Below are 22,518 nucleotides of genomic sequence, written 5' to 3' on the forward strand. Positions count from 1 at the left end.
ACTTTCTCCACTGCTCGCCTCCCTTATCGCCTGACGTGTGCTAAGCCAAATTCAGAAGCTGAAAACTCCTATTCTGAGAGGCAAGTTTCAGTCTAAAACCTCCTACAGCTGAGCAAGCCACATTATCTCCCATCTCGTGATCCCCCCGGGCACTGACCTCGCCTGACACGTTCCTCGTCTCCCTGTGTGCTGCTGACCTCTCCCACACGCGACTATACATTTCATCCCAGCATCAGGGAGAAACCCATATTCTGCCCCAGGAAGAACCACTCTAAGTGGGAGTGGTATTTTCTTTTTTTTGGGGGGGGGGGGGGGAACTGGTATTTCCAAACAAGAACCCGCCCGAGGGGCAGTGACGGTCTTCGTGACCCGTCTCCTGCATCGTGCCCGCAGAGCCAGTGAGCTGCTCCAACCGCAGCTTCGGTGCCCTGATCCAGGCTCACCCAACGCCACCCGTGTGGAGACAGCTGCCCGGCTGTTCGAGAGTCTCCATGCACGGAAGAGAGAGGGGCTCAATCTGGGTTAGGCGGGAGGGAAGAACTGAAGGATATTAGAAGTCACAATCTGCAGGAGAAAAATAGGGCGTGGAAACCCCACTAGAGAACAGAAAGGTGCAGGGCAGAGCTGGCCTCCCAGGACACTGACCCATCCTCACAGGGTGGCTCGGGGGACAGGGGGCAGGGCATGACAGTGGGCTGGCGCTGGGGGCTGCAGAGCACTGCTAGAGAGCAGGGCTGACCAGGGCCCGCTCTCAGGGGCCCCACTGCGTGCCGCCCATCCCCGTGAAGGTCGGCGGTGCCCGACAGCGAACTGCTGGGAACGTCACCAGTAAGTGCCGATCTACGTCAAAATAACGAGGACACGTGAAAAGAGAGTGGTCTTCAACTGAAAAGCTGAATTACATCTCCTTTCTTCTGAATCCGACTCTGGATCTCTGGAACAGGCACGTCGATGTAGATCACCACGTGAGGAGGCAGGTATTCACAGATGGTGACCTTCTTCACCTCGTTGTAGTGGTCCACACCTGGACACACAAGACAGGCACATCCGTCACGTACAGGCCACCACATGCGTCCACAACACGTGCCCTTTTGAATAAAAACGCAAAGGTCTAGGCAATTCCACATGTCAATCTGAATCCGGAATGCACCACTGTCGGCACTGGCTGCACACATGTGACCCGTGACCTGCTGCAGGTGCCAGGGCGCGCCACTCCCACAGCCCCGCACCCCAGTGCCGCTCGGCCCCGTCAGACCCCAAGCAGGGGGCCCAGAGACAGCACGTCACATCCAGGGTGGAACGATGAGACTTAAACACAGGCCTTAGGAACATTCGAAAGGTCATATTCTAAGGGCATCCGACCACAATGCAGCACCTACGTCTACTTCCTAGGCAAGGGGAGGGCACGAGCGTCCGCCCTGGCAGCCCGTGGCTGGAACGCATCATGCACCCCTGCTGTGTACAGCAGGAGAGAACAGTCTCATATTCTCCAGGAGTACAGACGTTTGTTATGCACTTTATTTTCCAAAGAACTCAACAATGTGAAACTATATTTTCCTGGTTCCAACGTACTTCAGTAAATTTAATCAACTACACAGAACTACCTAGTGAAGCAGATTTACTAATAAGAAATAAAAGAGCAATTAAGGCAGAGAGAGAACTGTCCTCGAGTTAGCACTGGGCAGAACAGGCCACAGACCACAGCCCCGTAACATGTGACACTAAGCACATCCATGCTGTTCCGAGGAGCACTCTGCCCCCAGATGGCCTCCGCGTACAGCGACGGAACCAGAGCCAGCTCTGCAGATATCCACAGGGTGGAAACTTCCAGAAGCAACAAACTCCGGGAATCACACAAGGAGCCACAGAAAGACAATTCTGCTCTAAAGGAAACATTCAGGTGACCACGGCTGGCAACTGTGGCTCTAGCGGCAATTCGGGACAGACCCAAAGGTCGGCAAGGCTCTGCGATGCACGGTGGGGAGGGGACAGCGAGTGCCCGAGGCTCACCTGGGGGTACTGTCCTCCTGTCGGGCAGAAAACACTCGGCCTGATACCGGCTTCCTACCTGGTCAGCCCGGAACCAGGCCAGCCTCGCCCACCCTCAGGCAAGACGCGCATTCTTCTGCCTCCTTCTCCGTGCTCCTGGGAGCTTCCCACTTCTGAGGCCATCTTCCACCTCGTGCTGCGCCAGCCAGTCTCAAGTCATTGTTCTCCCCCAGCCCCACACGGAAAGGACTCTGGCTGACGTCATGGCCTCCCCAAGGGCACCTCTCAGCTGCTGTCCCAGGAGATCCTGCACACTCGTGCGACCACTGTGCCCAGGCCACCTTCACTGACCTGATTCAGCTTCAATTCCGCAGCAGGCTTCCCTGCCCAGAATCCCAGAAGGCCCAAGGACCCCGGCCACCGTGTGTAGGTCTCAGGTGGGGCTTTCCTGTCTGCCGAGCCCCCCAAGCCATGTCTGTGAAACATGACCACCAGCCAGAACGTGCACCGGACCATCTCACGGGGATCTGGAACTCGGCACGCCTGTGAGTGACACCTCCATCCCGGCCCGCTGCCGCTTCCCACCCTCTTTGCAGGGGAGCAAGCCTGGTGAATCTGTGTGACTCCCCCATCTCCCCCTGCAAAGCTGAGTACCTAGCGTGGCCGTCATCCTAAGTAAGACACGCCATCCCACGCTGACTTCCCCCCCTCAGGCCTCCTTTCCTTTGATTTCCCCTCAGACGAATGAACTCAACACGACCACATCCTTCCACACCCAACACCTTCAGCGGCTCCTCAGTACTTTCAGGAAGAAGCCAACCATCCTCGCCGGGGCGCAGGCCTGTCCTGCGCCGTCCCTGCCAGCACGGGCCCTCCCCGCCTCAACACCACAGGCTCCTCCGGCCGTGCCTCACCTAGCTCCTCGGCACCCTGCTGCCAGCCTGCCCGGGCCCACTTCTCAGGGATGCTGTCGAGGGCAGCCCCGGGTCTCCCAGCCAGTTAGAGCTCTCCTGTGTGTGCCCACAGCACCCTGGAGGAACGGGCACTGACATTGCTGTGTCTGCCTGCCCCAGAAACCCCTACTGCTGCTCCGAATGCCCAGAGAGGGCCGGTGTCCGGGCCAGAAGCAAGGGCTCTGGCGGCGCTCTCTGCGAGCCCAGGCACCACCCTAACAGCAGAACGTGTAAGCAGAGGATCCCTCATGGTCTCCTGGCTTGCTCCACTGCCCATTCACGAACCAGCCCCTGGTACTCTGCCCTCCAGGGTGAGCCACCCGCCAGCTCCAGCCGGCAGAGCTCTCAGGTGAAATGTCCTCCCGGCCCCTCCCCGACCTGTCTGTGACTCCTCCGTCAGGCCCCCTTTGACCAGTCCTTAGCCTCGTCCATGTGCCACCTGTCGCACTTTCAACTCCCCCCACATGCTGTGGCTGTCCCTAGAAGCATTAGGACAGCACCATATCAGACAGAAGGAGAAGACGATGATCATGCTGTCATGCAGGTGCCGGCACAAGGAAAACAGACCTCCGAATGACACACAAAATCACACACTAGAAATTGGTCAGTTCAGCGAAACTAAACCAGATCAGAGGAAGTGGGCTTAGGTATTTTGCAAGGTTGAAGAGAGATGGGGACGGAGGGTGTGGTTTTGGGAAAGGTTAGGTGGAACCTCTGCTTTCACCAGGAGATATGAACTTAGGAGAAAAAGAGGGTGGAGGGAACCCTCTTTTTTCCTATGTTAATGTAACAGGTAATGGCATCTCGTCCTATGTTTAATAGATGCACAGAGGGCACCCTAAGTGCAAGGGGAATCTATAGAACCTTTACAAAGCAACACAACACACCCAAGAAGGCCTGATTGCAGCCCCGACTCACACTGCTTTCGGATGAATTGCTGGTTGTACATCGCCTCCAAGAAAACAAAATCACTGAAGATGGAGCGTTCCAATACGACACCTTGTCCTGTATAAAAACAGGGAAATAAAAATCAGAAATCAGGTAAAAATCAAGCCAGTGGGAACAAGTAACTTCATTTTAGAAAGTCAAGTTATTGATAACACCATTCGCATACTAAACATTTCCAAAAACTAGTAGAACACCCCTGGTCTTGGTGATGTAACACTGTCCCCTCCTGCCAGCTACCTAGTTAAGAGGGAAGTATTTCTGTCTGAAACCACAGCTTTCCCACCCCAGCTACCCACCCCAATCCTGCCCCCGTCTGACTGCTTGGCCAGTCCCCAGCAGCATGCATGACTCTCCCCCCATGCCCCGTGCCCAAGTCTCAGTGAACCAAGTGAACCACCAACTTTCTCCTAACCACGTCTTGAACCCGACCGTTCTACACGGCTCCCACAGCCACCTCCCCCCAAGGAAGACCTCCTCACTGCTGGCAAGGTCCCAGCCTCAGCACCAACTAGGGCCTGTCTCTGCCCTTGCTCCCAGCCGCTCTCCCAGACACAGATGGGCACTCTCAAAACTGCGCTCAAGCCTCCCATGGCTTCCTCTCTCCCCCAGAGGAAAACCATCTTGCCCAGGCCAAACTTCTCTGTCTCATTCATTCCCAGCCCACTCGTGGCACTTATGTGACAGTGTCCTCCTGTGACCACAGCCGCCCTGAGCACGGTCCCTCCTGGCTCCTGCCCCCCAGGATCCCTGCACTCAGCCCTGCTGTGCCAGCACTGAGGCCTCCCCGACCTTCCCACCTGGAAGCACAGCCCCAGCCCCACTGCAAACCCCTTCTGAGCATCTCACGTTTACTCTTTATCTCCCTACCACAGTGTAAGCTCCAGGAGGCTGCAGGCTTCGCTTCCTACACCCTGGCTTCTAGAACGCACCTGGCACCTGGCACACAGCAGGCACTCACACAGTGTTCAATGATTAACATAACAAGAATAAATGAGTAAGTTTTCATTTAAAATGCTCCTTTTTGACTTTAATAGGAAATCCTAACATAGGGCTGAAATATGCTTCTAAAAGAATCTGAAGTAAGCCCAGTAGCAGTATGTATTCTGAGCCACCACGCAGTTGCTGTGAGCCGGGTCCTGGTACAGGTATCACAAGGGACACCACATTTCTTCTCAGGAGCAGCACTAACGAAAATCATGATTACCTTCATCTGAGGAAAAGTATCACTAGGAAAATTTTGGAAAAACAAGACAATAACCTGACTCCTCTATAACCGTTTAACTGAAGAGTGAATCCTGCATCTCATGGCATATACTGTATCCTTGGAGACTGCCAGAGCATGTACCATATATGTGGAGCCCCCTGGAGCATTACTGCAGAGTGGAACACCGCTGGAACACGTACACATACGTGGAACCCCGCTGGAACACGTACCATATACGTGCAGCCCCGCTGGAGCATGTACCATATATGTGGAGACTGGCTAGAGCATGTACCATATACACGTAGCCAGCTGGAGCAGATCCATAAATGTGGAGCCTGCCAGAGCATGTCCATATATGCGGAGCCCCGCTGGAGCATGTACCATATATGTGGAGACTGGCTAGAGCATGTCCATATACGCGGAGCCCTGCTGGAGCATGTACCATATACCATATACGTGCAGCCCCACCGGAGCATGTACCATATGGTGAAGCCCACCAGAGCATGTACCGTACATTTGCAGAGGCTCCCCGGAGCAGGTGCTGTGTATGTGCAGCCCCGCCGGGACATGTACCGCACAGCGGAGCCTGCTAGAACACAAGGCAGTGGTTCCCAAATGCAGGTTTGTGAACCAGTTCCTCAGCCACCTGGGGCCCTTGTCAAAATACCTTCTTGCTCTCACACCACGACCCTCTGGGTGGCAGCTAAGCAGTCTGTAAATGAGCTCACCAGGTAACTGACAGCTGACTTGTAGTGACCACCACTGCCGTAAGGGGTGGACACGCGGCTCATACAATCTGCATCTCCTTCTCTCACGAGCTTTGGCCCAGGACAGCAGTGTCTGCTACACCAGCACATTCTGGGGTAGGAGCCACGTTCAACCCCACACTGCTGGTACCCGGGATGATGCAGTCCCTTCTGGACTGGACCCTTCTCTGCACTAACTTTACGTCCTGACCCCTGCTCCCCGTCTCCCAAACAGTGCCTAACCCAATATATGGCCCTTGTCCATTTCTTGCCGGCTTCCAAAGACTTCCAGAAGTACACCTCCTTCCACTGTATGGGCCCATGGGGCTCTGTGTGCTCTACTCACCCCGCCAATCCCCCCGGCCTCTGCACTTTCTCCAGGTTTAGCTGCTACCCAGGGGTGGAGAAGGTGAATCCCAGCCCACCCTGGGCCCTCAGACACAAGCCTACTTTGTGTGTCACATCTCTGCGTGACTCACGGCTTGGCTCCACTGCACGTGTGACTCCCCTTCATCACATTTATAGGCTCTCTCTTTCCTGCATCTGTGGATACATCCCACCTAGGAGCCTAGAGCAGCGGCATGGAAATTCCATATAATCCATGAACCTCACTCCAGTACAGAAATGAAATAACACTAAGTGAATTTTATTCCAAAGCAGGAATAATGTGGATCTCGGGGAATTTATGATCTTCTTAAAAAGACAGGACTTGCCTCATCAAATACTCTCAAAGAAAAGCTCTACTTCGTGGCAATCTAAAATGGCTCGACTCCAGAACAGGGTTCGAGTGCTGAGCACGCCCCACAGCTACCAGGTCACGGGTACTGCACCTGTGCTCAGCAAGTGCTCCAAGGCGTCCGCGTACTGCAGGAGGCGGTTGGCATACAGCCAGGACTGCAGGCGGTAGCTGTTGCCGTCGTTACTCCTCGGGTCGTCGTAGAACTTCTCCATGCTGCAGCTGCCACTGAACTCCACGTCCAACGGCCTGCCGTCTCCTGTAGTGCTGTCGGCGTAATGTATCCCTGCTTCAGGGAAGTGCCTCAAGCCTGAAAGAAGAAACGCGACACGAGTGCCTCATCTGCCCTCGCGGGCAACACGGACTCCAGGAACAAAGCCCCATCTAGACACATCTCTGAGGCTGAGCCACCCTCACACCCATGTTTACACGAGACACTGAAGACGTTATCTAGAACACGTGTGCAACAGAAGCACATCAGCGAGAGGGCTGTGCTGCCAGGGGTCAATGCTCCCATGGAAGTTCCTCCCCAAAAGGAAAGGGCCTGGGACTGTGGGAGCCCCCCATGTACAAGTGGGCACCAGCCAACTACTACAGAAAAGGATGATGGACAAACACCTTCACCAGGAGTCAGGACACAGGGTTCAAATCCTGGCTTTGTACGAATCAGCCGCCGTGTGACAGCAGCTTCTTATGGAGTGTACCCACGTGTGAGTGACAGCAGTAAGCGGGGCTCTACTTCTGAGGACTGTCACAAAGCTCAAATAAGACCACTCATGTGAACGTGCTCTGCTGACATCATCAAGAAAAACCTCCAATTCAAATTGACGACCAGTACGAATTTTTAAATTTTTCATTAAATGCAATCATTAAAAACACAGTTTAATGTATTTTAAAAATGTAAAATGCCTACCTTGGGCCCAATTGTACCTAGTCAATGCTACAGTAATACCAAACTCAGAGAAGCAGTTGTGCACCTGGGAGGAAGGTACTCCACGAGACAGAAGTCCGTACCTAATTTCTCTGCTATTTCTTTCGCAACCTTGCTTTTTCCAGAACATATATTGCCATCTACAGTTATCACTTTGCTGCGTTCCGTGAACTTTTTGGTTGTTCTTTCGCCGAGTATGTATGCCAAAGGGCCATACTGTAGCTTACACTGTGCACTTGTATGGATTCCTCCCTGAAAAACACAACAGCACCACGTGAGCATTCTGGTTACTGCAGGCACCAGCAGCCATTAGGGAAAAGGGCCGAGAAGACCCCTGGTGATAAAAATGCCAATACCTACATTTTTATTACCTACTTACTTAACTACTGGTCTCCCTGCTCCACCCCTACTGTAAGTTCATAAGGACAGAGAGACTATCCGCTTTGTTTACAGCTAAATCCTCATGGTCTGGAATAGAATATGCATACCGTGTTCTATAAAGGATGGATGGATGGATGGATGGAAGACAGAGAGGAAGGAAATGGAAGTTAGAGAGAAGAGGAACAGAGCATTTTTCTAGTCCAGACTTCATCCTGAGCTCCAGACTCGATGGTTACCTGCTTTTAAACAGCTCCATCTAGAGGACCTGAAAATATCTGAAAGCTAACAGGCTTAGAACTGAAATTGAACATCCATACCCTAACCCCCCCGAATCTGCTCTCCCCCCAAGCTCCCTATCTGCCATCCACCAACCAAAACCGAGCACACATGGGAATCACCTTGGATATCCTACTCCTTCCTTCAACCGTATCATTCACAAAATCCTACTGACCTTAACTCTGGAGCAAACTGTCTCCTCCCTATCCCCGCCACGACTGTGCAGACATCTTCACGTCTCTCATCTATGATGCAATGCCCGCTTCATCTCCTGTCTCCAACATACCTAACCTATTCTCTGCTCGAAAGGCCAAATGACCTACCCCCACCAACACACATAACAAAACACACGACATAAAGAGACACAATCAAAAGGCAAACAGCTAAGAAAATCCCTAGTGTATATAAAGGTTATACGGATCAATAAGGAATATCGATAGAATATGGAAAAATAGGAATGCGTAGCTTTTTTTTTTTTTAATTTTTATTTATTTATGATAGTCACATAGAGAGAGGCAGAGACACAGGCAGAGGGAGAAGCAGGCTCCATGCACCGGGAGCCCGACGTGGTATTCGATCCTGGGTCTCCAGGATCGCGCCCTGGGCCAAAGGCAGGCGCCAAACCGCCGCGCCACTCAGGGATCCCTGGAATGCGTAGCTTATTTTGAAAGTATTAAAACTAGCCAAAAACCATATAAAGAAACGTTCACTCACTTATTTATTCATTCAACAAGTATTTATCAGGAGCCTACACAATGCAAAGCACTTTCTCTAGACAATGTGGATATGGAAACGAGCCAATGGATTCAACGGGACAACAAAATAAAAAAAGTTGTTACAGTTGAGCCTTGAACAATGCAGGAGCTGGGATGCTGCCCTCCCCTCCCCTGTGCAGTTAAAAATCCACGTATAACTTTTGAGTCCCCGAGAAGTTAACTACTAATAGCCTCCTGTGGGCTGGAGGCCTTGCTGATAATATAAAAAATCGATTAACGTGTATTTTGTATGTTATACATACCGTACACTGTTTTCTTACAATAAAGCTGGAGGAAACTTTATGACTTTAAGAAACTCATAAAGAAGAGAAACTACAATACTGTACTTTTTTTTTTTTTAAATCAGCAAATAAGTGGACCTGCGCAGTTCAAACCTGTGTTGTCCACTGCATATGAAATAAGTGCTGGGGAGGGCAGCACAGCGTATGGGCCAGGTATGCTATTCTGGGGGACAGGGTGACGGGTGGACAAAGATGTGAAGGCGCCAAGGGGACTGGCCAGCTGGACATCTGCAAGAGGGTCTTTCAGGGAGAGTGGAGGCAAGAGCACTGCAACATCAGCAAGGCCAGTGTAGCTCATGCCAAGTGGACTGGGGAGCAGCAGAGGAGGTAAGGGGGTGCCGGTCACGCTGCACCTTGCACCCTGGAAACTAAGCTCTCTGCCCCTGGCTACCCAGGAGCCCGGTGCAAACGCTCTCCATCCGTGCCCACAGCTTGACCGCGGCACACACGGGGCTCGCAGCAGGTGCCCGGGAACGTCTGACCAGGCCACAGCCAACTACTGACTGAAATCGTTACAGAGTGCTTTTTCACAGTCATGGCACAATTCTCCATGATTCCGCGCTCTCGGTCGTGTCTTACTGCTCTCCAGAACCACACGGGACAGCTGACCTTTCGCGACACATTCCCAATTCCTTCAATTACCCGGGTAACAGGGCCGTCTACCTTCTCCATCCCTACTCCTGTTTTCTCGGGACTGGCTGAAGCTCACCCACACCCCCTGCAGAGGGTACCAGCAGCAAGTGAGCACGCTGTGACCGACGGTGGGGGGGGCGGGGAGGCCTAATGCTGGCACCTGCAGCCCCGCGCACCTCCTCGATTCTGGGCCCCTCACTTCCACTAGCCATTCGCAGGACACTGCAGTTATAAAGGTGACCGCTATTCCTAGGTTTCTTCTCTTTGGCTGCCTGAGTCGTGTCTTGGAAACATGTAGGTGGCTTTCTAGTAAGACTACTGCACTGGGGACGCCCGGGGATGGGGGGGGTGGGCTCCGCGGTTGAGCCTCTGCCTTGGGCCCAGGGCGGGACCCGGGGTCCCAGGATCGAGTCCCATGTCGGGGTCCCCGCAGGGAGCCTCCTTCTCCCTCTGTCTCTCATTAATAAGTAAATAATGTTTAAAAAAAAAAAAAAAAAAGACTGCACTGGGGACCCCTGGGAGGCTCAGCGGTTGAGCATCAGCCTTGGGCCCAGGGCGTGACCCCGGGTCCCGGGATCGAGTCCCACGTCGGGCTCCCTGCATGGAGCCTGCTTCCCCCTCTGCCTGTCTCTGCCTCTGTCTCTCTCAGCAATAAATAAAGGCTTTTTTTTTTAAAGCCCACTGCGCCGTCTCTTGCGAACCCTCCGGCCGGCACGCTCAGCTGGGAGGTCAGGCAGGGCCCTCCGCGGTCCGACCCCGACGCGCGGCGAGGCACCTGCAGGCAGAGGCACCCGCGCGACCCGGTTACAATAAACACAAACAGAAGCCGGTTTCCCAGCGTCCCCTGCGGCCGCCCCCGGCCCGTGTCCTCCGGCTCGCCCTCTCCCCCGCCCGCCCCCCCGGGGTCGCCCCCCGGCCTCTCCCACCACCGGGCCGGCGCCGGGAGGACGGCCCAGCAGCACCCCGCCGCCCGCTCCCGCCTCACCGCGCGGAGGGCGGCCGCCGCGGACGCAGGGAGCGCTCTCAGCAGCCTCGACGCCATGGCTCCGCGCTCGGCACCGGCTCAAGGACCCGAGGGGACGCGGGAGCGACGGGGGCCTCTTCCGCGGCCGGCGCGCCGCGTGACGTCACGGACGGGGTGCCCGCGGCGCCTGCCGGGAGCTGCCGCGGGGGGCGGGGCGGCGCATGCGCCCAGAGCGGGTCCCGCCGCCCGACCCGGCCCCGGGGCTGCGACCGAGAGCGCGTCTGCAGGGGATCGGGGGTGCGGGGCGCGGAGCCGAGGCCGCCCCCCTGCGTCCCCTGGGCTGCCGGTGCGCAGCTGAACATCCGCCCCAGGGCGCAGGGCAGGGCTCCCCGACCCCATCCTCCCGGCCGGGACGGGGGCCCGGGGTGCACGCGGACCTCGCCGCCCCAGGGCGCAGGGCAGGGCTCCCCCACCCTGACCCCATCCTCCCGGCCGGGATGGGGGCCCGGGGTGCACGCGGACCTCGCTGCCCCAGGGCGCAGGGCAGGGCTCCCCGACCCCATCCTCCCGGCCGGGATGGGGGCCCAGGTGTGCACGCGGACCTCGCCGCCCCAGGGCGCAGGGCCAGGGCTCCCCCACCCTGACCCCATCCTCCCGGCCGGGATGGGGGCCCGGGGTGCACGCGGACCTCGCTGCCCCAGGGCGCAGGGCAGGGCTCCCCGACCCCATCCTCCCGGCCGGGACGGGGGCCCGGGGTGCACGCGGACCTCGCTGCCCCAGGGCGCAGGGCAGGGCTCCCCGACCCCATCCTCCCGGCCGGGATGGGGGCCCAGGTGTGCACGCGGACCTCGCCGCCCCAGGGCGCAGGGCCAGGGCTCCCCCACCCTGACCCCATCCTCCCGGCCGGGATGGGGGCCCGGGGTGCACGCGGACCTCGCCGCCCCAGGGCGCAGGGCAGGGCTCCCCCACCCTGACCCCATCCTCCCGGCCGGGATGGGGGCCCGGGGTGCACGCGGACCTCGCTGCCCCAGGGCGCAGGGCAGGGCTCCCCGACCCCATCCTCCCGGCCGGGATGGGGGCCCAGGTGTGCACGCGGACCTCGCCGCCCCAGGGCGCAGGGCCAGGGCTCCCCCACCCTGACCCCATCCTCCCGGCCGGGATGGGGGCCCGGGGTGCACGCGGACCTCGCCGCCCCAGGGCGCAGGGCAGGGCTCCCCGACCCCGACCCCATCCTCCAGGCCGGGATGGGGGCCCGGGGTGGACACGGACCTCTCGGCCCAGAGCACATGCAGGACAGGGCTCCCCGCCGCATGTCCGTACTCCCGGCCGGGATGGGGGGCCTCGGGCCCCTGGCGCCCCTACCTCCTCGGACAGCATCGCCCCCGACCCCGCGAGCCCTGAGCGCTCCCCGGAACTGCGCCCTCCCAGGGGTCGCTCAGCAGGGTCTCTCCTCTGGCCGCTGCTCTGAAGGGTTTTCTGTGGTTGGACTTGCGCTGGGTCCCGGCCTTTGGGGATGCTCGGGGAGGTGGGGGCCAGCGTGGGACGCGGGGCTGGAAACCAAGGTCTTCCAGCGGATGTTTGTCGGGCTTGAAAGCTGGTGCTGGTCGGGATGCGGGGTCCCAGGGGGCGGATGCAGGGCAACTAGGAGATGGCAGGTGGGCCCTGAAACCTGGGGCAGTGGTCCCCATTGAGGGGCGCCCTTGCTAAACCCACCCTCGCTTCCTACCCCGCCAAGTCCCAGCCCCAAGCAAAGCTCCTCCACATTGCAGGTGCACCTCCTGCCCCGTGGGGTCACCTCCTGCCCAAGACCTCATCCCCGCTCAACCTCTGTCTCCAGGGAGCCCAGCGCCCCTTCCAGGCTGGCGGGGGTGGGGGGGGGCACCCTCTGTTGTCTGTTCTCATCTTGCCCCGTTATCCATCCCACTCACATCTTGTCTCTAGCGCTGCCCGTTTTCTTTCCCAGCTTTGCCCCCGATGGAGACCCGTGTAGCCGGCTACAACCAACGTGTCCTTCCCTGTCCAGAAACACTGGGGCGGGAAAACCACGGGCTCAGGGAATTCACTTCCAGATGAGCTTCGTTTACAAATATCCTGCAAGCCGTGCTTCTGTCCAGCTCCGGTCTGGCTCCTTATATGATCACTACCGCAGTGAAACCAAGTGAGGGAAAACTCAATATTGGTTCATAAGAAAAAGTGGATGTTTCTGGATGAATGGGCAGGTTCTTGCTCTATCCCGAAATCACATGACTTGGGAGACTACTAATATGATTCACATTTACGTAGTGTATGCTTGTAAAACACCATCCCCCAGATCATAATCTCTCCAGTCTCCACGTGAGATCGTGTGTGTAGCACCCGACACGTCCACGCTGGCTAGCAATGGAAAGCAAGTGATGGAAACCTCACAGGAACCCACACGCCTCGTGCATGTGCGCATGCCCGTGGCGGCATGTACAGCTTGACCTAGATCCCAAGCACTTGACTAGACCTAGATCCCAAGCACTATTGTTGACCTAGATCCCAAGCACTATTGTTGTGTCACCTCTGACTTCTTCCCCGAGAACTTGTGTCCCCACAAAAACCTGTGCATGGGCGTTTGTGGCAGCTGTATCATAACAGCCAGACACTGGGGTAACCAGGCGGGGTGTCCTTCAAAGGGTGAGCGGTAAACGGACCGGTGCACACCACGGAGTGCAGCCAGCACGGACGTGGAAAAGAACGAGGAATCGCACTCTGAGAACATGACTTCTGAGGAGGCACGACTCCGTTGACACAATTTTGAAATGACGTTTCGGAGACCAAGGCCACATTCAGTGATAGCCGCAGGGTTAGCAGTGGGGGGAAGTTTGCAGGAATGAGAGTAAGGCGGTGCACTGACAAGACCAGCACGAGGAATCCGCGTGGTGTTGGGCAGTTCGGTGTCTTGAGGGGGGCGGTGGTGGTGGAGGTGGTGGACCCAAAACCTACACAGATGAAAACGTTTTGTAAAACTTAGGACACGCACAGTGACGCAGACGCAAATAAGCACAGGAAACGCGGGAAGTCTGAAGGAGGTGAGCGGACGATCAGCACCCACGTCCCGGTGGTGACGCTACTAGAGTCACGCGAATGTTATCTTTGGGAGAAATTGGGCGAAGTTTGCAAAGGATCTCCGTGTTACTTCCTATACCTGCGTGTGAATCTACCGTTACTTGAGTAAAGTTTTTAATTACAGAAGCCGCCAGTAGTTCTATGGGGCTTCTCTGGTCTGTCCCACCAACATCTGTGTCGCAACAATACCCTCGATGACTGTAGTTGTAGAGGGAGTCTCAAGGTCAGTAGACTAATTCCTCCAGCTTTATTCTCCTTCGAAACTGTTAGCCGTTCTACTTTTGCCTTTTCATATAAATTTTAGGGTCGTCTTCCCTGTACGTATGGAAACTCTTGCTGCGATTCTGATAGTAATTGCGATAAACATGCATAGCAGTTTGGGGAGGATTAGCCTCTTTGCTGTGCTGACTCCTACCCCCCATGCCCAGCAGATTCCCCCCCCCACCCTCCTTCCCCCCCCATTTATCTGCACCCTCTCTGAGTCCTGCCGCCAGCACCACACACTTTCCAGCATGGAAGTTCTACAGTTTGGGTCGAGTACACCTAAACACTTAAAAAATGTTTAGTGTCTTCATATGGTATTTTATTTTTTTATTTTTATTTATTTTTATTTTTTTCTTTTTGATTTGAAAATTTATTTATTTATTCATTCATTCATTTTTAAGTATTTTTTCATTGGAGTTCAATTTGCCAACATATAGCATATGACCCAGTGGTTATCTCGTCAAGTGCCCCTCTCAGTGCCTGTCACCCCGTCACCCCAATCCGCCGCCCACCTCCCCTTCCATCACCCCTTGTTCATTTCCCAGAGGTAGGAGTCTCTCACGTTCTGTCTCCCTCACTGATATTTTCCACTCATTTTCTCTCCTTTCCCCTTTATTCCCTTTCACTGTTTTTTATATTCCCCAAATGAATGAGACCATATAAGGTTTGTCCTTCTCCGATTGACTTACTTCACTCAGCACAATACCCTCCAGTTCCATCCACGTTGAAGCAAATGGTGGGTATTCGTCGTTTTTAATCACTGAGGAATATTCCATTGTGTACATAAACCACATATTCTTTATCCATTCATCTTTCGATGGACACCAAGGCTCCTTCCACAGGGTGGCTATTGTGGACATTGCTGCTAGAAACATCGGGGTGCAGGTGTCCCGGCGTTTCACTGCATCTGTATCTTTGGGGTAAATCCCCAGCAGTGCAATTGCTGGGTCGTAGGGCAGGTCTATTTTTAACTCTTTGAGGAACCCCCACACAGTTTTCCAGAGTGGCTGCACCAGTTCACATTCCCACCAACAGTGCAGGAGGGTTCCCTTTTCTCCGCATCCTCTCCAACATTTGTGGTTTTCTGCCTTGTTAATTTTCCCCATTCTCACTGCTGTGAGGTGGGATCTCATGGTGGTTTTGATTTGTATTTCCCTGATGGCAAGTGATGCGGAGCATTTCCTCATGTGCGTATTGGCCATGTCAATGTCTTCCTCTGTGAGATTTCTCTTCATGTCTCCTGCACGTTTTATGATTGGATTGTTTGTTTCTTTTTTTTATTTTCTAATAAGAGCTTTATTAGTAATAAAGGAGACATTTAAATTTTGAAATGACTTTCGACTTACGGGCAGGTTGCCAAAATAGAGAGTTCCCATATACCCTTTGTCCAGCTTCCCCTGATGCTATTACTGGCCTGCTAACCACAGTACAAAGACAGAGAGCAGGAGATTCACAACACGATACAATACACCAATCCACAGATCTTATTTGAATTTCATCAGCTTTTCCACAGATCTTTCTGGTCCAGGATCTAATCCAGGATTTCCCTTTAAAGGTGATATTTTGGTCTTCTATTGTCTGGCTTCTGCATCTAGGTTTTTGTTTTTGTTTTTTTTTTTAAAGATTTTATTTATTTATTCAAGAGAGACAGAGGGAGAGAGTCAGAGACACAGGTAGAGGGAGAAGCAGGCTCCCTGCAGGGACCCCGATGTGGGACTCGATCCCAGGACCCCGAAGGCAGATGCTCAACCGCTGAGCCCCCCAGGGACCCTGCATTTAGGTTTTTTTTTTTTTTACTGTTTTTTTTTAGGGTGATTATATTTTATTTTTTTTAATTTATTTTTTATTGGTGTTCAATTTACTAACATACAGAATAATCCCCAGTGCCCGTCACCCATTCACTCCCACCCCCCGCCCTCCTCCCCTTCTACCACCCCTAGTTCGTTTCCCAGAGTTAGCTTGTTTCTTTGCTGTTGAGGTTAATAGGTTCTTTATAGGTCTTGGAAACTAGCCCTTGATCTGATACGTCATTTGCAAATCTCTTCTCCCATTCTGTAGGTTGTCTTTGAGTTTTGTTGACTGTATCCTTTGCTGTGCAAAAGCTTCTTATCTTGATGAAGTCCCAATAGTTCATTTTTGTTTTTGTTTCTCTTGCTTTCATGGATGTTTCTTGCAAGAAGTTACTGTGGCCAAGTTCAAAAAGGGTGTTGCCTGTGTTCTCCTCTAGGATTTTGATGGAATCTTGTCTCACATTTAGATCTTTCATCCATTTTGAGTTTATCTTTGTGTCTGGTGCAAGAGAGTGGTCTAGTTTCATTCTTCTGCATGTGGATGTCCAGTGTTCCCAGCACCATTTATTGAAGAGACTGTCTTTCTTCCAGTGGATAGTCTTTCCTCCTTTATCGAATATTAGTTGACCATAGAGTTCGGGGTCCACTTCTGGGTTCTCTATTCTGTTCCACTGATCTATGTGTCTGTTTTTGTGCCAGGACCACACTGTCTTGATGAGCACAGCTTTGTAGTACAACCTGAAATCTGGCATTGTGATGCCCCCAGATATGGTTTTCTTTTTTAAAATTCCCCTGGCTATTCGGGGTCTTTTCTGATTCTACACAAATCTTAAGATAATTTGTTCCAACTCTCTGAAGAAAGTCCATGGTATTTTGATAGGGATTGCATTAAACGTGTAAATTGCCCTGGGTAACATTGACATTTTCACAATATTAGTTCTGCCAATCCATGGGCATGGAATATTTTTCCATCTCTCTGTGTCTTCCTCAATTTCTTTCGGAAGTGTTCTATAGTTTTTAGGGTATAGATCCTTTACCTCTTTGGTTAGGTTTATTCCTAGGTATCTTATGCTTTTGGGTGCAATTGTAAATGGGATTGACTCCTTAATTTCTCTTTCTTCAGTCTCATTGTTAGTGTATAGAAATGCCACTGATTTCTGGGCATTGATTTTGTATCCTGCCACGCTACCAAATTGCTGTATGAGTTCTAGCAATCTTGGGGTGGAGGCTTTTGGGTTTTCTAGGTAGAGTATCATGTCATTGGCGAAGAGGGAGAGTTTGACTTCTTCTTTGCCAATTTGAATGCATTTATTTCTTTTTGTTGTCTGAGTGCTGAGGCTAGGACTTCCAGTACTATGTTGAATAGAAGTGGTGATAGTGGACATCCTGTCTTGTTCCCGATCTTAGGGGAAATCAAATGGTATTTTAAATTTTGTTTCACTTGTGTTCATTGCTGGTACATAAGAACACAACTGGCTTTTGTATGCTTAGTGTGTATTCTGTGGCCTTGCTGAATACACTGTTAGTTCTAGAAGATGTTGTACAGAATCCTGGGGACTTCCTGTGCAGACAGTCATGTCATCTATAAGTAGGAACGGTTTTATTTCATTCTTTCCAGCCTGGATGCCCCTCACTTCTTCCCCTGTCTTTATTACACTGGACAGAACTTCTAGTTCTGTGTTGGACGGCAGTGGCAAGAGCCCCACCTCCTTGCATTCTTAGGGGAAAACACTCAGTTTTTGGCAAAGTGTAATGCTAACTCCGGGAGATTTATAAATGCTCTTTATGAAGTTGGAGCAGCTCCTCGGTTCTTTGTTTTCTGAGAATTGTTAGCGTGGATGATGTTAGATACTGTTAAACCGTTTTCCTGCATCTATGGATAGAGGCATGTAACTTCTGCTCCAGCCTATTAATACAGTGGATCTCACTGATTGGCTTTTGAATATTGAACCAGTCTTGAATCCTACTAAACACCACATGGTCAGATTGTCTCATGCTTTTGGTATATTGCCGGACCCTATTTGCAAATATTTTAAAAGAATTTTTCATGTATATTCATGAGAGAGATGGGCTGTAGTTTTCAATCTGGACTGTCTTTGTAAGATTATTCTATCAGGATAATACTGGATTCATGAAATTATGTGGGAAGTGTTCCTCTTTTACTTTCCCCAACCACTGGTTGGCAGACTCTTGCTGGGTTCAGCTGGTGACACTGGGGGGACTGTCCATCAACACAGAAGAAGAATGAGCCCCTGGACTGGGACTCCTGCATCCAGCATAGCTGTGCTTCAGGTGTAAAGGGGGGGAAACAAAGACATTCTGAGGTGAAGGAACACTGAGAGACTTTGCTTCCATCAGACCCCACCCTAAAGCGTGGCTACGGGAGCTTGCAAGTGCAAAGAAGATGGTGGCAAGAGGAGAATGGGAACTTTAGAATGAAGGGAAAACCATGGCATAGGGTTAAATGACCTTTCATCATGAGCTGCTCAGATCACATCAGATGGTCGAAGCATGTTTGCTGTGCATGGAGGAAACACTCAGAGCATTCACATTTAGAAAGTGGGGCAGGCACAAGAATGTCAACAGAAGTTGACTATTCACCCAAAGTGGTAAAGCAGTGATATGACAGGTTGTGATAGGTCACAGGTATGCACGGCCACATCCAGAGCAACCGGTAAGGAAACCATAGGATACAGAATGGCACTAACCAAAACACCACCTCATAAGGAAATTGAACTATTATTATGATGGAACTAATCTTGATGGGTCTCTAGAAAGTGAAAAGGTTTCCAACCATAAGGCAAGACAAAAGAAGCAGAGGGAAGAAACAAAACGGAAAAGAGACATAAGCCCTAACAATGATTTGATAACCTAAGTTATCCAAATTGAATTTGTAATTTTATAATTTCCCCCACCTCCCCTGCCCCAAAAGGGAAATTTCCAGGCCCAGATGATTTCAGTGGAGAATTTTGTCAAACACTTAAAGATTTAACTTTATAGAGTCTCCTCTGGAAAACAGAAGAAGAGCGAATGCTCCCAGCCCATTTTATGATACTCAGATGGGCAAGGATAGCACAAAAAAATGAAAATAACATTATAGACCAATATTTCTCTTGAACTTAGACCCCAAAATCCTCAGCAAAACCTTAGCAAATTGAATCCAGCAATGAATAAAATGAAGACTACACCACCACCAAATGGGATTTGTTTAAAGGATGCAAGGCCGACTTTCTATTCAAAAGTCAGTCACTACAATCCACCTTAACAGGTGAAGAAGAATCAGTGATCAGAACCCCTGCAGTAGAAGAAGCATTTGACAAGATAACAACGCTCATTCATTGATTTTTTTTTTAAACCAAACCTAGCAAGCAGGGAATAAAGGGAGAGCTGCTTCATTCAACTTGGTAAAGAATGTCTGCAAATCCCATGGCTGACATCACACTCGATGGTGATGGGCTGATGCCTTCCTTCTAATCCTTGTAAGAGAGGAAACAGCAAAGATACCTACCATCCCTGCTCTCATTCAACAGCCCTGGCATCCTAGACCGTACAATAAGGCAGGAGTAGAAAGGATAGGAAAGGAAGAAGAAAAGGGAAGAAATTAGACTGCCTTTATTCACAGATAACATGGTTGGCTATGTAGAAAATCCAAAGCAATGTACGCCCAAGTCCCCAAGAACTAATACATGAGGTCTGTGAGGCTGCAGGTTACAAGGTCAACACACAAAAATCTGCCTTTCTGTATACTAACAGCAAATAATTGGAGGCTGAAATTTAAAAATGCAGTACTGTTTGTAATTGCTCCAGGAAAAAAAAAAAAGCGTACTACATGGGTATAATCTAACAAGGCATATATAGGATATGTGTTCTGGAAACCACAATCCACCAGAGTAAGAAGTCAGAGAAAACATCAATCATCGGAGAGATTTGCTATGTCCCTGGGTTGGAAGACTCAGCAGGCAACAACACCAATTCTCCCCAAAATGATCTGTAGGTTCAATGCAATTCTTACTAAAACTCCATCAAGATTCTTTGTACACATAAACAAGCTTATTATAAAATTTATAAGGAAACATATAGACCCTAGAATAGCCACATTCATTTTGAAAAAGAAGAAAGAATGAAGGGAAGCAATCATTCTTGCTATGTTAAGAATTTAGTAAATAGCAACATTTCTCAAGCCCATGCATGTTGGTGGAGGGACAGACGCACAGATCAACGGAACAGAATGCAGGACCAGAAATAAACCAACACAAATATTCTCAACTGATGTTTTACGAAGATTCAAATGCGATTCAGTAAAGGAAGGATCGCTTCTTGCACAGTGGTGTTGCAGAAACTGGACGAACATGGACACACACACACAAATGAACCTTGATATGATCTTCACACCACATGCAAAAATTAAAATAGATTACAGACCTAAATGTAAATGTAAAACTATACAGCTTTTAGAAAACAGTCATAGAACAAAACCTTCAGGACCAAGGGTCAGGGGAAGAAATCTTGGACTTGGCTTCAAGAGCATGATACACAAAAGGAAAATGTGGTACATTGGAACTAAGCAAAATTGAAATGCTTCCATCAGTGACCCTACACAAATGGAAAGGCAGGTGTCAGATGGAGAAAAGGTGTGCGATCTGACAAAGGACTTGGGTCCAGAATATGTAAACAGCTCTCAAAACTGAACATTCAGAAACAATCCACTTAGGAAACGGGAGGTGTGCCCAGGTGGCTCAGTCAGTTAAGCATCCAACTCTTGGCTTCAGCTCATGTCATGATTTCAGGATCCTGGGATCAAGCCCTATGTGGGGCTTCCCACTCAGCATGGAGTCTGCTTGAGATTCTCTCTCTCCTTGTGCCCCTCCCCCTGCTCTCCTCTCTCTCTCTCTCTCTCTCTCACTCTCAAATCTTGAAAAATAAGAGAGAGAAAGAGAGGTTAGGAAAGAGATTTGAACAGACTTCATTGAATAGGACACACAGATGGCCAATAAGCACAGGAAAGGATGCTCAACATCATTAGCAGTTAGAAAAATGTAAAATAAACCCGCAATGAGATGTCACTACGCACCTCCCAGAAACGCTAAGCAAGACATGGTGATGATCCCGATGCTGGGGAACTTGCAAAAACCGCTCACTTGCTTACTGCTGGTGGAAACAGCGGTATTTTGTTGAATAGAGAGAACCAACCTCAAATAGATTATGATTGCGTTCATGAAACATCCTTGAAATAACAACATAGAGACAGAGAGCAGATTAGCGGTAGCCAGAGGCTAGGACATCAAGGATGTGTCTTGTGGTGATGGAAACATTCCACATCCTGTGAAGGTGGTAGTCCACAAAGCCACACGGGTGATAAAACTATGGAGCTACATGCACACAGGCACCCACAGATGAGCACACGTATATGATCCAACTGCAGATGAGCAGAAGACATGAATGGACTTTGTCTCTGACAAGACATCCAGATGGCCACCAGACACACGGAAAGACACTCAGCGTCACCCATCACCAGGGAAATGGGTGAATTTCCCATTTCCCATAGTGGGATGTGAATATGTTCTGTGGGTTCCATCGAAGTAAATGTCCTGGTATTGATGCTGAACTGGTCATGCAGGATGGTGCCAGCAGTGAAGGCTAGGCAAAGGACACAGAGAACCTCCCTCTGTATTTGTCTGCAACTTCTTGAAAATCTATAACTGTTTCAAAAAGAAAGTTTAAAGATCATGTTATATGTACCAGGAATGAAGGAACAGAGATAATTTTTTAATTTAAAAAATTAAAAATAAAAGCTACCATTTGTGTTAGTTTAAAAAAAAACTCAAACTCAAATATATGCAGAAATATGCAGATGATAGATACGCTGAAAAATCACAAAATAGTACTGAGAAGTTGAGGAAGTCGTATGTGAATACAGGACTGTGCCTTGCTCTTAGATTAGGAGCCCCAAAATCGTAAAGGTGACCGTTCTCTCCAGGTTGATCTATAGATTCATTACAAGCCCAATAAGAATCCAACAAATTTCAGACCAATTCTCAGGTTTTTTTTTTAAAAGATTTTATTTATTTATTCACGAGACACACACACAGAGGCAGAGACACAGACAGAGGGAGAATCAGGCTCCATGCAGGGAGCCCGACGTGGGACTCAATCCCAGGACTCCAGGATCACACCCTGGGCCGAAGGCAGGTGCTAAACCACTGAGCCACCCAGGGATCCCCGATTTCAGGCCATTTCTCAGTTTTATATCCCCACCCACCCACCCATTTGGGAAGGGCTAAGAACAACCAAGGTGGTCTTGAAAAACAAGAACAAGGATGGAGCATTTAATACCAGATATCAGGATATAAAAAAAACTATAGTAACTACAACAGCCTGGCCTTGGTGCAGCAACAGACACATAGACAAATGGAATAGAACAAGGAGTCTGAAAAGAAGAGGATGGATGGACAGATGGGTGGGCAGGCAGCTAGACCTTTGGTTTATGGAAAGGGTGACAGCGCAGAGGAGAAGGCAGGATCTTCTCAATACAGGGCGGGCGCTGGGTCAATCGATA

At 51.0% G+C, this 22,518-nt stretch overlaps 1 protein-coding gene across 2 annotated transcripts in view; it reads right to left on the reverse strand.

The window, feature by feature from the left end:
- The window catches only part of NDUFA10 (NADH:ubiquinone oxidoreductase subunit A10), a 48,231-nt gene extending 37,242 nt beyond the window's left edge, over nucleotides 1-10,989 (reverse strand). For both annotated transcript variants that reach the window (XM_072796928.1, XM_072796927.1), the window contains exons 1-5: nucleotides 10,840-10,989; nucleotides 7,591-7,759; nucleotides 6,671-6,886; nucleotides 3,861-3,947; nucleotides 903-1,024 (exon numbers count right to left, since the gene is read on the reverse strand). In XM_072796928.1, coding sequence (XP_072653029.1) covers nucleotides 903-1,024; nucleotides 3,861-3,947; nucleotides 6,671-6,886; nucleotides 7,591-7,759; nucleotides 10,840-10,896 — 651 coding nt within the window. In that variant the 5' untranslated portion in view covers nucleotides 10,897-10,989. The remainder of the gene's footprint in view (nucleotides 1-902; nucleotides 1,025-3,860; nucleotides 3,948-6,670; nucleotides 6,887-7,590; nucleotides 7,760-10,839) is intronic.
- Between the last annotated feature and the right edge of the window lie 11,529 nt (nucleotides 10,990-22,518).

The sequence above is a fragment of the Canis lupus genome, chromosome 24 (genome assembly GCF_048164855.1).
Source record: "Canis lupus baileyi chromosome 24, mCanLup2.hap1, whole genome shotgun sequence".
Lineage (NCBI taxonomy): Eukaryota > Metazoa > Chordata > Mammalia > Carnivora > Canidae > Canis > Canis lupus.